General features: G+C 38.8%; 1 protein-coding gene across 2 annotated transcripts in view; it reads right to left on the bottom strand.

Annotated features, from left to right (window-relative positions):
- Window positions 1-8,460, bottom strand: part of Edil3 (EGF like repeats and discoidin domains 3) — a 412,239-nt gene extending 403,779 nt beyond the window's left edge. For both annotated transcript variants that reach the window (XM_042690926.1, XM_042690925.1), the window contains exon 1: window positions 8,197-8,460. In XM_042690926.1, coding sequence (XP_042546860.1) covers window positions 8,197-8,263 — 67 coding nt within the window. In that variant the 5' untranslated portion in view covers window positions 8,264-8,460. The remainder of the gene's footprint in view (window positions 1-8,196) is intronic.
- Between the last annotated feature and the right edge of the window lie 5,983 nt (window positions 8,461-14,443).

Genomic DNA, 14,443 nt, shown 5'->3' with positions numbered 1-14,443 from the left:
CATGGTATAACATCTGTTGTCACTGTATTTATTCTGGTGCCCTGCATCTTCCCCGCCAATTTTTCTGATTTGGGGAGGAGAAGGGAAATAACAAAATGCTGAAACAAGGATACAAGTTTACCCATTGTGACAATCAAATGTATAAGACACTATGTTGAAAACAAACTTTACAACTTGGGGGTGGGGAGGAGTTAGAGAGGTGGGCAGGAAAGGAGGGTAGACAAAAAAGAAGGGAGGGGGTAACAATGCTCAAAAAGAAATGTAGTCATTACCTTATTCATGTAACTGTAACCCCTCAGTGTGTTTAAAATAAAAATACATGTATTTAAAAACTCTAAACAGCTGGAACATGTAAATTCATTTTTTATAGATAATAAATTTACTTCTCACAAAAATAATCACAATAAGACAGTGTTTTACACAGGGGGTATGTATTTTACAAATAAAAGTTTTGAAGCAAACATGATAACTAGAATGTGTCATTCAGTATGACACAAGGGCACTTTGAAGTTATAAGGGAAAGTTTCATTTGAATTCTAATTTGCAAGTAATTTATTTGCTAAAATAATGTAATTTACTAACAGGGGTAACTTACTAGCTGATTAAACTTACTAGCTATTTGATCTTGGAAAGTTGCTTAACCTCTCTTTATTGCCCGTTTCCAGTTGACCATAACAGTAGAATCTGTCTAGATGTGTTGTACTAATTAGAGATGGAAATTAGGAGACTGGAACACACAATACACACTCAATATGTACTTATGTTCCATACTTGAATATACTGTCAGAATGAATGCTTCTGGTCTACTTGTCTAACCAGAAACATGCTCAAAAGATGGCAGGGCTCAAGTAGAAAGAAGAAAGAACAAAACAAATGATGTCTCTATTGTTTGAAAATCAAAATTAAAGCAGATATAAGTCTCAGAACTTTGCATTTAACAGAAAACGCTTTTCTTTAACTGAAGATTCATAACCAAAATAGAAAACACTATATATTCAAGACTGTGTTTTAATATTATATTTTTACCAACACTCTGGTAGAAGAATTGAGAATTAATTTCAAAGTAGGTTACTTCTACCACACAGACTGTAAGAGACAGTTATGCAAGGCAGTAACCGAGTTTTAAAAGTTACTAAAACTGCTTTTGACCTATATTTTTACATATAAAACCTATTGCTATTTAAAACGTGCAAGTAGCTCCTAAGAAACAGCAATGTATGTGGTGAAGGAGATCACAACACTCAATTCAAAATATGTTGAATGTCTGTTTTGGACTTTATGTGTGATTATTGTTTGGTTTGTCATTTATTTTGCCTAGCTCCATAGCAAACACAAAATGTGAAAGGGGAACCTGGACTATCAAGAATAAAAACATTGTGAATGATGTTGGCATTTGTTTGTAGACAGCACTAAAATACCATTTATTATACATAAGTTAAACTATAAGTAAAAGATATGGTATGTGAATCAAAAGAGAGCTCACGTAACACTTAGAAAGAAAAGAATATCTGGGCACTGGTGGCCCATTTCCATAATGAAACTGTGGTTACACTCAGAAAACTGAGTCCTGAGAATTTCAGTTCAAATTCAGCCTGGCAAGGAAATTCCAGAGATTTTAGAGTCCAGAAACTCTCTCCAATTAACCGGCTAAAAAGCTAGGATAGAGATGTAGCTCAAGAGGTAGAGTACTAGTTTTCATAGAAGAAGCTGAGCAAAGGTGCAAGGCCCTGAAATGAAGTCCCCTATCCTCAGAGACAGGGATGGAGAGGCAGGCAGGCAGGCAGGCAGACAGACAGACAGACTCACAGAGAGAAAGACAGAATGACAGGAAGACAGACACAGAGGCAGAGTCACATAGAGACAGAGACACAGAGACAGAAAGAGAGAGAAAGGGAAAGAAACAGAGGCACGCAGAGGCAGAAATACATACAGAAACAGAAAGGAGGGAAAGAGGGAGAAAAAAAAGGTGGAAGGAAGGAAGAGAGAATGGAAGGAAGGGAGAATGGAAGGAGGGAAGGGAGGAAGGAAGGAAGGAAGGAAGGAAAGAAGGAAGGAAGGAAGGAAGGAATCAGTGATAGGAGAAGGGTATCATGGATGTAAATGCAGACAACTCATATATACAAGTTGGAAATTGTTCTACACTACAAGGATGAATTTGCCTATTAAAACAATACTCCTATATTTACACTTAACTTTTCTAGATTTCTCTGCTTGAATGTCATGATCCCATATTGAAGCTGAGTTTCAGTAAAACCTAAATGGTCATCGTGATCTGAGTACAAGAAGGGACTTAAGGGATTACTGCACATTCCAAAAATAAACCACTCTGTCAAATTTGAGCATAAATGTTAAGGACTACAGAGTAAACCAACTTCATTTAAAGATTACTACACACCACCATTATCAGCCAATGATATTATAGTGTTTGCCTTCCTTCTCATGGAATATTGTATTAAATTAAAGATCATTTGTTTAATACAAATCACTTTCAGAAAAGGAAAGAAATAAGTCTAAATCAACCTTCTTTCTCCATAGCAACAATCATATTTTAAAATACCATAGTATATAAAATGCCTGCCACTATATTCTTATGTTTAAATCCTTTAGTCTACTTCACTCACTATGAATCTTCTGTAAACAAAGTATACATACTCACTATCACCAATAAAATAGCAGTATATGTAAACAACACTGTGGGGGTATAGATAAAGTTTTGTGCAGGATATTGTCATCAAATTAGATTTCATTTTAATTTCATTCATTGACTTAGAGTAAATATTGTAACTTTCATAATGCTTTTCATATTTGCAGATTTTAGTACCTATGATGAAAGGTCACATCAGTTTTACTCTGAATACTCTCCCGTAGATGCTCTCCTGCAAGGAACTGGAGATGGGGAAAGAAGAAAGAAAGAAAGAAAGAAAAAAAGAAAGGAAGGAAGGAAGGAAGGAAGGAAGGAAGACTGAAAGAGAGAAAGAGAGAGAAATAAAGATAAAGAGAGAAAGGAAAGAGAGAAAGAAAGAAAGAAAAATTGATTTTAAGGATATTTTAATAGAAAATATACAACTGAAAATAGGCCTTTGGAATTTTAGTGAATATATAACAAATTAAGAGAACTCTAGGCTAGAATACAATGGTAAATATGTAACAACAGATAATAAAACTAATATTGATAAAGATCAATTAAAAACAAAATGATTCCAAGTCAGTGACAGTTATTGGTACTTTTATGGGTATATACACACACACATAACATACACACAAACACAGTCACACATTCAGAGTGATTATGACTGCCTGAAATACATAATAGCAATTTTATTATGTTGTTTATGTCTTTTGCCTATATGATTTAAGCTAGTTAGAAACTTGAAAGTTCCATGAAGCATCACCATAAAAATAATAAATATAAGCATTCCTCTCTTCCCATTGCAGTAGAAGATATAGTGCAACAATTATGTATTTGGACACACACACACATATTTTTTTTTCACAAGTTCCTCATAGCTCTATGTGGGCTACTCTGGAAGGCACTCAAGAGACCCCTAAACCTGTATTCTTATTTAATTTTTGTGGTTGAAGGATCCAATTTCTAACTTAAAATTTTGCAGTACAGCGATTGGTCCTTACCACTCACTGTCCTTACCACTTCCTGTTTTTATCAGGAACATAGAAAACATTTAAAAACTGTAGTTACATATAAAGTACAAAATCATTTTAAGTAGATTTACAGATTAACTGTTTCCCTATTTTCCTCCTCCTCCTCCTTCCTCTTTTCTTCTCCTCCCCCTCCTCCTCCTCCTTCCTCTCTTCTTCTCCTCCCCCTCCTCCTCTTCTTCTTTCTTCTTCTTCTTCTTCTTCTTCTTCTTCTTCTTCTTCTTCTTCTTCTTCTTCTTCTTCTTCTTCTTCTTCTTCTTCTTCTTCTTCTTCTTCTTCTTCTTCTTCTTCTTCTTCTCTTCCTCCTCCTCCTCCTCCTCCTCCTCTTCCTCTTCCTCCTTCTTCCCTCCTCCTCCTCTTCCTCCTCCTCCTCTTCTTCTCCTCTTCTTCTCCTCTTCTTCTTCTCCTCCTCTTCTTCTTTTCTTCTTCCTTTTCCCAAGCTTTCTTTGAAAAGATCTCTATTGATTGATTATCCTGACACCTGCTGGTGAGGGCACAGTTGATTCTAGTCTTTCAGTCTTTCCCTCAAAATACTCCCTGAACCAAAGACTTTTTAAAGGCATTATTGGTGACAATTCAGTGGCAATTTATTTAGCTTAAGTATTTATAATACTTAATTTGTAGCATTCTCACATAGAAAAGTATGAGAAACAATTTAATAATTATCTCAATAGGCAGTCACTTGGCTGATTCCACAAAATGCATGTTTGTTTGCACTAACTAAAAGCTGTAATTATTTTTGTGGACTGTGATAAAGAATACAAACTAGAACAACTATGTTGAGTATCATCCTTACAATGCATATAACTAAATAATAGCAATTGTTTGGCTCAGGTTTTTTATAATAATGTTAATTTTTAAGCTAGTTAGCAAATAAAATGAGTAAATTAATTAGCAATGGTAAAAGTCATCTGACTAATGTATATTTTCAAATTTTGTTACTTTTTACACAGTACATGCTCATTATTGTTTACTTCTGGCTTGAACTGAATTTTAAAACTTACATGGTTTATGTTTTCTTTTGCAAGGATACAATAAAACTAAATCATTCTCAAAATTACTGTACCTGCGACTGTGTCTTGTAAAACACAAATATCAGAAAAGTGTGAGAATGACTTTCTTAGGCTTTAGAAAATTCTCCCTTGAGGCTTGATTTTTTAAATATATATTAACGCTAACATATATCCATTCCACTATTGAAAAGTCTTCAAAAGAGGAAACTTATTAACAACAAACTATATAATTAAAACCTTTATCTTGACTAATATCAAGGAAATTAAGAGTTTGGAGTATTAATTTAATACAGAAAATCACCAAAAATGTAAGGAAGTATTCAGTACAATAAATATGTTATTTTTACTTTTTTTAAAAAATGTTCTTTGCAACTTCAAAGCCAAAGGGGGGAAAAATGTAGACAAATTCATTTGCTTGTATCACTTTTATTTTAAAATATTTTACCAAATTATACAACTTTTAAATCAAAATAAATATTTATTGTAAGGAAATATTTCAGAAAAACTTTTCAGAAGCAGAAACAAAGCTAGTGTATCATGGCATTGTATAGCATACACAAGAATTTACATTAGTGCAGGATAAACTTATTTTCACCTAATTATTATTTGCAATTTAGCATTTCAAGATTAATTTCAATATTTCCCTTAGAATCTATAATTGACATTTTTTCAGTGTAAAGTATATGTTCATTTAAATTATGCCATGAAGAATGTATAATAACAAACCTGTTAGCTCAGCATAAATGTTGCTGCACTGATCATAGTATGTGATATTCAAAGTGATTTTTCAGAGATTAATGTCTTCTCAATTAGAATTAAGTCAAAATGGCCATTGATTATAACATGGAAATGCAATTGTCAATGATCTGTAGTATTTAGGGCATGTCTAGACATTTTTAGACAGTGCTATTTGCTTAAAGACTCAGGCACAAACTGTAGGCATGGGGCAGATTGCATAAGATGTCACATGCTTTCTGGCACTGTATGCATATTATTGAATTTTTTAGAGCAGCCCATAATAATGAATAATTTAAGAGTTAATAAAATATTCAATCTGACTGATCCATTGGTTTAATTTAAAAATAAAGACAACTAATAAAAGGAGTTACACTTCCTTACCAAATTCCAGGCATTGATATACATAAATTGTAAAATTAAAAAAGCAACACTCAGAGGGAAAATCCCGATCCCTGTATGAATTACATATATTATGTACAAGATTGGGATGGGAGAGAAACAGTGTAGAGAAAATTCTCCCACTGTGTTAATGTTATCATCTGCTTCAATAAGTTTGCCCCAAGTTTAATTGTTTGGAGCTGTGGGCAAGCCTTTGCAGCAAAGAGAAGGTACATAAGTTCAACAACAACAACAACAAAAATAGCTAAAGCAAGGAGATTTCCCCGCTGGCTGGCTTAAAGACAGGGGAATCTATTGGAGAATATTTGCCTGAGCATTGTCTAAGGGAATCAAGAAACAAAGGCACACAATATTTCCAGGCTTGGCTTGACCAGGAAAGCAGCAGATATCCTCATCCTGAGGCTCTAGGCAGCCAGGACTTGCCGGCCTAGCCCCAGGGCTCCCTCACACTCTGGAAGATCAGCGTGGCCAGGCATGTTAGATGCACTTTTCTCCGCTCCCTCCCTGGGGCCCTTCACCTCTGAAAGGGGACAGATGGTGATCAGGGTAGCAGTGTGTGTGTGTGTGTGTGTGTGTGTGTGTGTGTGTGTGTGTGTGTGTGTGTGTGTTCCTGGTGGCAGCAGAGTCCATAAAGTGTGTGTGTGTGTGTGTGTGTGTGTGTGTGTGTGTGTGTGTGTGTGTGTGTGTTCCTGGTGGCAGCAGAGTCCATAAAGGAAGGAGAAGAGAGGAAGAGGGGATGCCTGTTCTTCCCTTTCCCTTCCTCTAAAAAAAAAAAAGAAAGAAAAAGAAAAGTCCAGAATAAAAGAAACGAAGAATATTGAGGATGAGATCATTAGCATTTCCTTATCTCTGGGGACTCTGCTGAGCAACTCTGAAATCATTACCATTCCTTAACCTTCGGTAGAGTCGCTGCCGCTGCCAGATAACTAGAAAGACACTTTGGCAAACACCGGAGAGCCAAACACCCACACACACACACACACACACACACACACACACACACACACACACACACGCCTACAGGCTGGGAATAAAATAGCCACATTCTGGGGGCTGAAGGGATGTCCAGGTAAGGCGCCAGGGCAGATCTCCCCTGGGAGGGCACGTAGGCAGGACCATTAGCTTCCTAGGCAAAAGTCACCCAAGAGTCTATCCTAGGTCTACACCACCGGTGTGGCACGGATCTATGGTGTAAAATATTCACTCCGTGTCTAATCTCAAGTGGATTCGATTCGAGCTAACGCAGTTGCAATGCAACTACGTTCTCTAAAGCGTTTTACAATCCTATAGTGAGTGCACTCAGCTTTCCACTTGAAGCTTGTCCGCCAAGGCTTCTAAGATCCGGCTTTCTTTGACGAGAAACACCCTCCTTGGAGAATACAGAAAGCACGCAGTTCCCCAGAACCCTTTCCCTCCCTTTTGTCCCTGGGCGACCTCATTCAACCCCACCGGAGACCCAGGTCGGGGACTAGGGTTCCTACCGACAAAGCTCGGCTCTCAGAAAACCTGAAAGTCAGCTCAACAACTCGGCAGCAGCCTCATTCAAGTTCTGCATTTTCTTTTCTTTTTTTTTTTTTTAAGACTTGTTTATTTCCTTTCTCTTCCCCTAGACAAGAAACGCTGGGCCAGCCCACCTTGACAACTTTTCTGCTCCCATGTTGGGGGACCGAGTTAGGTGGCTTGCAGCGCCCGGTTCCCCATGAAGAAGAGTTACATACTCAGGAGTGCCTAGCCGAGCTCCAGACCCCTGGGGTTAGACGGACAGTTTGTTGTAATCACTGCTACGCATCTGGGATTAAAGCAGGTGACCTAAGAGCAGACTCCCCAGCCCTCCTAGCCCAAACTCCAACCTCCCAGGTGCCAGATTGCGGCCGGGCTTGGCCCCAGCCCTGCACCAGAGCACAGTACCGCGAGACAGACCGCTGACAGGCAGCTCTCCCCGCTTTCCCCGCATCCACTACCCGATTCCTTCGGGCGCGCTCTGCTCTCCGATTCCCGCGCCCACACCATAGCCCCGCCCGGCGCCCTCAGCCAGTATCTCCAAAGGGTCGTAGGGGAGACCTGGTGGCAGAGTGAACCCAGATTTTTTTTTTAATTGCTGGGAGCTCTCCTTCTCCACCCATCCCTCTGTCCACCCCCTTCTTAGATCGCATCCATATCCCTGCGCAATCCAGTCCACTCCGCTTGGACTTCGCTGGCACTTTCTTGGGGCACAGAGGGCGCGCCACCTCCTTGGCGCCGCCCTAGGCGCTCTCCACCCTGGTCAGGCTCAGAGCCGCCTCGGGTCCCCTGCGCGGCTGCGGCGTCTCCCGGGAGTCGGGGGGGGGGGGGGGAGAGTAAAAGGGGGACACCCTGCCCGTCCCGCATCCAGAGATCTGACCCTCCTCACCTTTGCCGAACTGGGGTATACCAAGGCTGAGCCCAAGCAAGAGCCAGGCGACTATGGAGCGCTTCATGGTCCAGTCTCCCAGACGTGACCCTGGCTAGATCAGGAGGTTCGCGGAGGAGGGCAGGGTAGCCGGGGTGGCCCGCAGGGTGGAACGAGACACCGCCCCTGTTGGAGAATTCAAGATGATGTCTTCTTCCCGCAGCTCTTGCTTAAATTGTTGGAGAGGGTGTGAAAGAGTGGCGGCCAAAGAAGAATGTGTCCTCTCCCCCGTTTTGCCTGCGCTCGGCCGTGCGCGCGGAGATGGTGAGCTCCGGAGAGCCACTGGCGGGCTCAGCCCTCCGCGGCGGGTGGGTCCTGGCCGAGGCGCGGCGGGCGGGGCGCAGGCTGACGAGGCGGCTCTGGGTCTCCCCAGCGGGCGGGTGGACCCGAGGGCGAACCCGTCGACCGGGGCGCCGGGCTCCTACTGCTCCCGCCCTTGCGGCTGCGGGGCTACTGACTTGGAGAACAATGAAGCGTGAGCTGGTGGGGAGCGAGTCAGCGGCCGGGAGCGCACTGTGTACAAACAGAGGCAGCGTGAGTGTGAGCCTTGGTCTGCGGGCGCGCACACCGCTCCCCAGCATCTGCCCGCCCCCTCCCGTCTTCTCTCTCGCCTTCCCCCCTTAACTGCTCCCCCCCCCCACCCTCGTCCTCCCTCCTCCTCTCTTTCCTCTCCCTCTCCTCCCTTCTCTCCTCGTACCCCTCCTATGAGGTGGCTCCTTCTGCTGGAAGAGAAAGGGGAGACAGCTGCAGCCACACCCCGAGCACCTGCCACTATTTCCAAAGTTCCTACATGGCCAGTACCTGGTCCATAAGTACCTGAGAATCTGGACTGCTTGGGAGTTCCTTTGATGTCTGACAGACTTGGTTTCCAGCCTTGGCTTTATAATTAACCACGTGAAGGATTCCCCTGAACTACTATTCTCAATGTATTCAGGAAAAGAAGTTAAGGGATTGTTTTTAAAGTAGCTCTTGAAGCATCAATCTGCCTGTAAAACCAAACCATGACCACTTAATTGTCCAGATTTCTCAGGAAAATACGATTCGCAGGAAGCTCTTCCTATAGACAAGATAGGGCTGGTTGCTTTGCCTTTCTGTCTTGTCTTCCTTTGGCTCTTTGAGCTGGGGAGAAAGTTTTGTGGGTTCATCTGTTCCCAAAGGCAGGGTGAAAGCAAGTAGAAGAGCTGCATCTGGTTAAGCAGGACATTTGTTTCAGAGGAGAATTAAACCAGTTTGGCGATCATACAAGAAAACAGAAGGCAAAGGCAAGGCAGATTCTTGAGTCATCATTCAGTTGTATCAAATTTCTCTGCTACCCACCAAAGCTAAAATAAATGGACTAGTTTTTTGCAGTGAAAGTGATTGAACTAAAAACACAGCCTTTGGCTTACAATTGTGCTTTCTCCTCTGTTTTTGGTTAGAATAATTGCTTGCTGGATTCAATTCCTGCAGTTGCAGGTACCAAATGAAACAGCTCTCTCGCTCTCTCACCCCCCCTCTCTCTTTTTTCCTAATTCTTATACTTAGGAAAGTGGAGAGAGGAAGAGAAACACAGACATAGGAAAATAGAAGAAAACATTTTACAAGATAAGAAATAGAAACAAAAAATAAGAAGAAAAGAATAACAGGACAAGCACTCATGATCCTTGAGCCCTGTGTATTTTAACTACTGCATTTATTCCGGTTTGTGAAGTTTGAATAAATAGATAATAAAGTAATACCAAACACTGTCAGGGAGAAGTTCAGGTTTTATATCATGGACCATATATATAGGTATATATATGCATATATATATATGAAACATAACTTTAGGAAGAAGACAAGCTCATAGTGTTCATATTCTATATTGGGTAGAAGGACAATACAATTTTAAATACAATTTTAAAATGCCATTTTGCAAAGGAAAGAGGAAGATTACTTTGTTAGCTGTCTACTTTGATGCTTAAAGTCATAGATATTAGAGCAAGACAGTATTCAGACCTGTTACAATGCCATTTCAAACAATTAAATTCCAACTTATGACACATCATTACTACTTAATTCTTAAAGTGCTTTCTGCCAGGCTGTGGCAGATTCCCTACAAAGGACTTTAACCAATGAAATGAAGTTCTGGATGTTAATTTCAAGGTATTATTTCCAAAGGAGAATACTAAACCTTGAACATACAGTCTCTATGTAATATTTAAGGGAAAATAGTGGTGTTTAATTTTCCATTTTATTCCCTGTTTCTCCTCTTCAGATAAGGTATTATTAATAAGCATGTTTGGAAATGAAATAATGTGGCAATATCATATGTTACTAAACATTTATAGTTCTTATATGAAAATGTTTTTTTCAAAATATTCAGCCTTTTTTTTAATAAAATAACATTCTAGTTTCATATCACTGGAGCCATGAGAGGAAACACCCTTTTTATTATCTGGCATGCAACTTGTAGAAGGTGAGCTTATTTAATGTCACTACTTCCTTAAGTCTTATTTTAGGTCTGTAAAGGATTCAGAGTATTAATCCTATAGAAGTGGGTGCATACTTCTCTTCTCCTTTTGTTCTACTTATTGATAATGACTGTCTACAGTAAGCCTTTCATTTTGAAGATTCCAGTCACTTTACCCAATTTACATTTATCAGATTCATTTCACTTTTATGAAACTCATATGTCGCACCTTTAAAAGTGGAATATAAGAAATGTTAAAGGAACACACAAATTAAATTATAAAAGTAAGAATAAAAAGGCAAAAGCACAAAAGTCTGTTATGAATCTCACATAAAAAGCAAAGGGATGTGTACTAATGGCCTATGATCTAGTCTATGCTTTTAGAGCTCTTTCAAATACAGGCCTGAAGTGTCAAAAATGAACCTATACATCAGTAGAAGACAGTATTTCTCAATTTATTTTCTGCAGGTCTTCTTATTCTCAAGATGTACGTAGGTTTCTGGGGAAAAATAATGCTGCATGATCAAATAATTTGGGAAAACATCTCATGTTAAGGAGGTTCTGGAGCTTCAACCTGAGTGTTTCATATTAAATGTCCTATTTTTTCTAGAAGTCTTTAATGCAGAAAGTTTACCTGGATTCTGTTATATCCCCATTCCTGAAAAATTCATAGATTGAAGCTTAAATACTCAGCTGAAGTTTTTGGAGGCAGTTATGTCATGATGGCAGAACCCTAGTCAATGGGATTGGTGTTCTTGTAAGAAAATAAATCATCTCAGCTATGTAAGGGTGTAGCAAGAAAATGGCTGTCTACAAAATAGGAAGTACATTTTGACCAGACAGACATTGAATTTAGAGTTTCAATATCCAGAATTTTCAGAAACAAATCTTGTTTATGCTAACTATGATAATCAGTTTTGTCAAACTAATCTAATCCAAATAGTTATCAGGAATTGTTCATATAGGCTGATAATTTGGAAACTAACATATATCTGGATATTTGGCTGTACTTTAATTTGACTATTGTCTCTATCTGTAAGACATCTTTTCTTCTTTCTTTCTTTTCTCTTTCTCTCTTTCTTTCTTTCTTTCTTTTTTTCTTTCTTTCTTTATCTCTCTCTCCCTTCTTCCCTCTCTCTCTCATTCTCTCTTTCTTTCTTTCTTTCTTTCTTTCTCTCTTTCTCTCTCTGTCTCTCCCTCCCTCCCTCCCTCTCTCTCTCATTCTCTCTCTTTTGTCCTTTCTTTCTTTCTTTCTTCTTTCTTTCTTTCTTTCTTTCTTTCTTTCTTTTCTTTCTTTCTTTCTTTCTTTCTTTCTTTCTTTCTTTCTTTCTTTCTTTCTTTCTTTCTTTCTTTCTTTCTTTCTTTCTCAGTCTGGGCTTGTTCCTTAGAATTTTTGTGTAAGGCTAGTATTCTATAGTGATCTACCACATGAGCCATAGCTCCATATCCACTACTACTATTTTAGGGGGAGTAGTTAATTGGAGAAAAGAATCTCACAGACTTTCCTACTTGGGCTGGCTTTGAACCATGATTCTCAGATCTCAGTCTCCTGAGTAGTTTGAATTACAAGTGTGAGCCACCATAGCCTGGTCCTTTATGACTTCTTAATTTCAATTGCAGTAAGATCATTTCCAAGCCACATCTGTAAGAAAAAGTCCACTGACTCAATGACAGTACAAAACTCTCAATAGCAAATGTTGTGGTACAGAAGAGTGTCTAGCTGAGAAATGGTTGTGTGGTAATGATGATGAAAGTTTATCATTATAACCAAAAGACTGCACTCATGTATTCCAGAGTTTTCCTCAAGACCTGATTATCTCTATTCTCTATTTTCTATTCCTATTAAATGATCTTGAAAAAAATAAATCTGTAAAGCAAAAATAGCATTAAATCTAAACTCAGTATTTCTTATTACCTCTGTCACCGAGGATAATTATAAATCAGAAAAATAGAGATGATATTTTAGATTACTTCATCAAATTACACTGTTTTTCATCAAATTACCTGTTTTTCTTTTCCTATGGTGCTGAGGGGTCAAACACAGGCCCTTACATGAGATAGGCAAATGCCCTACCCCTAAGCTATTACCTCAGCTCTCTGTATTATTATGAATTCAGCCCCAATTGGATTTCTGATATAATATTATGAGTTAATAAGTTGGTGTCTTATACTGACAATATTGTATTAATTTGCTTTGCAGAAATAGGAAAGTATTAACATTAGATCACCATTGTAATTCTCCTTTGAATGAAAAAGGACAAAAATAAAATGCAATGAAGTTACCTGTCTTTGATGTTGGAGCCAAAACTTAAATATAAAATAAATAGGAATCCAGAATGCCTTAGACTTCAATGTCACCAATTGTAGAAAAGGTCTTTGTTAGTTAAGTTGGGCAGTTTTACATATGCTGGCTTCCAAAATCATCTCCAAACTTTATAAATCCTAATATTTACATTGAAAAGATAAGGCACCCAAAGATGAAAATATTTAAGTACTTTCCTTGGATATTGGAACCTTATGCCTGTAGTCCTAGCTTCTTATGAGGTTGAGAAATGTAGGATCATGGTTTGAAGCATGAAAAACCTTCAAGACAGTATCACCAATTACCCAGCTCAAGGCCAGAATATAGACATGACTCCACTAGTAGAACACCCATACTTTGCCCAAGATCAAAATAAAGGATGAAGCCAAAAGCCAGAAACCTAATCCTGGTTTGATTCCAGGAGTTATTTTTCTGGTCATTATATTATAAGGGATTTTTGACAGTAGTCTAACTTACTTTATTCATTTCACTTTCAATTTGAATTATGATTATAGTTGTCATTTTTCTGGTACATCATGAATTGGGGCCGAGGGAGGATGGGAAGGGATGGTAAGGGGAAACAAAGTAGGAGGCTATAATGATTGATAAGAAATGTACTCATTATCTTGCCCATGTAATTGTAACCCCTCTGTACAGTATTTTCACAATAAAAAAATTTTTTTAAGTAAAAAAAAAAACCTTTCTGATTTGTTATTTTATAATACATGTTGACTGAATATAGAGTTCAAAACACATTTAAACATTCTTTAAAATATGTGTAGAGAGCTGGGTGCTGGTGGCTCATGTCTGTAATCCTAGCTACTCAGGAGGCTGAGATCTGAGAATCATAGTTCAAAGCCAGCAAGGGCAGGAAAGTCAGTAAGACTCTTATCTCCAATAAACCACTAGAAAACCGGAAGTGGTGCTGTGGCTCAAGCGGTAGAGTGCTCTTCTTGACGGAAAAGCTGAGGGACAGCCCCCAAGCCCAGAGTTCAAGCCTCAAGACCGACAAAAAAAAAAAAAACTGAAAAAATTTAAAAAAATATGTGCTGACTGCTGATGAAATATATTAGTTCTTTGGAACTTTTTTTCCTAGTAGACCTATTTAAATTCAGGGACTTAGTATTACCTCTACCTTTTTTTTTTTTTTTTTTTTTTTTTTTTTGCTGGGCTATTATAAAGATGGAGATTTCCTACTGATTTCCTGGCTTAATACTGCAGTCCTCCAGATATCAGCCTCCTGAGTAGCTAGGATTAGAGGCAGGAGTCACAGGTATAAGTAATATATTGTGGGATTTTGTTTGTTTTTTGTTTTTATTACTGATCAAAGCACTGAACTAATTATTTCTTCTTACCCTGTGATCAGAGTTATTTCCATCTGGAAGGTCCTTGCCTGACTTACTTGATTTGTTACTATCACTTAATCTACTACTTGATTAATTTCCATCTCCTCTTAAAACCTCAAGTTATTCTAA

Source organism: Dipodomys spectabilis, unplaced genomic scaffold (assembly GCF_019054845.1).
Source record: "Dipodomys spectabilis isolate Male_0828 unplaced genomic scaffold, ASM1905484v1 ptg000140l, whole genome shotgun sequence".
NCBI lineage: Eukaryota > Metazoa > Chordata > Mammalia > Rodentia > Heteromyidae > Dipodomys > Dipodomys spectabilis.
Note: the sequence above shows the minus strand (reverse complement) of the source record. Positions and strands in the feature narration are given on the sequence as shown.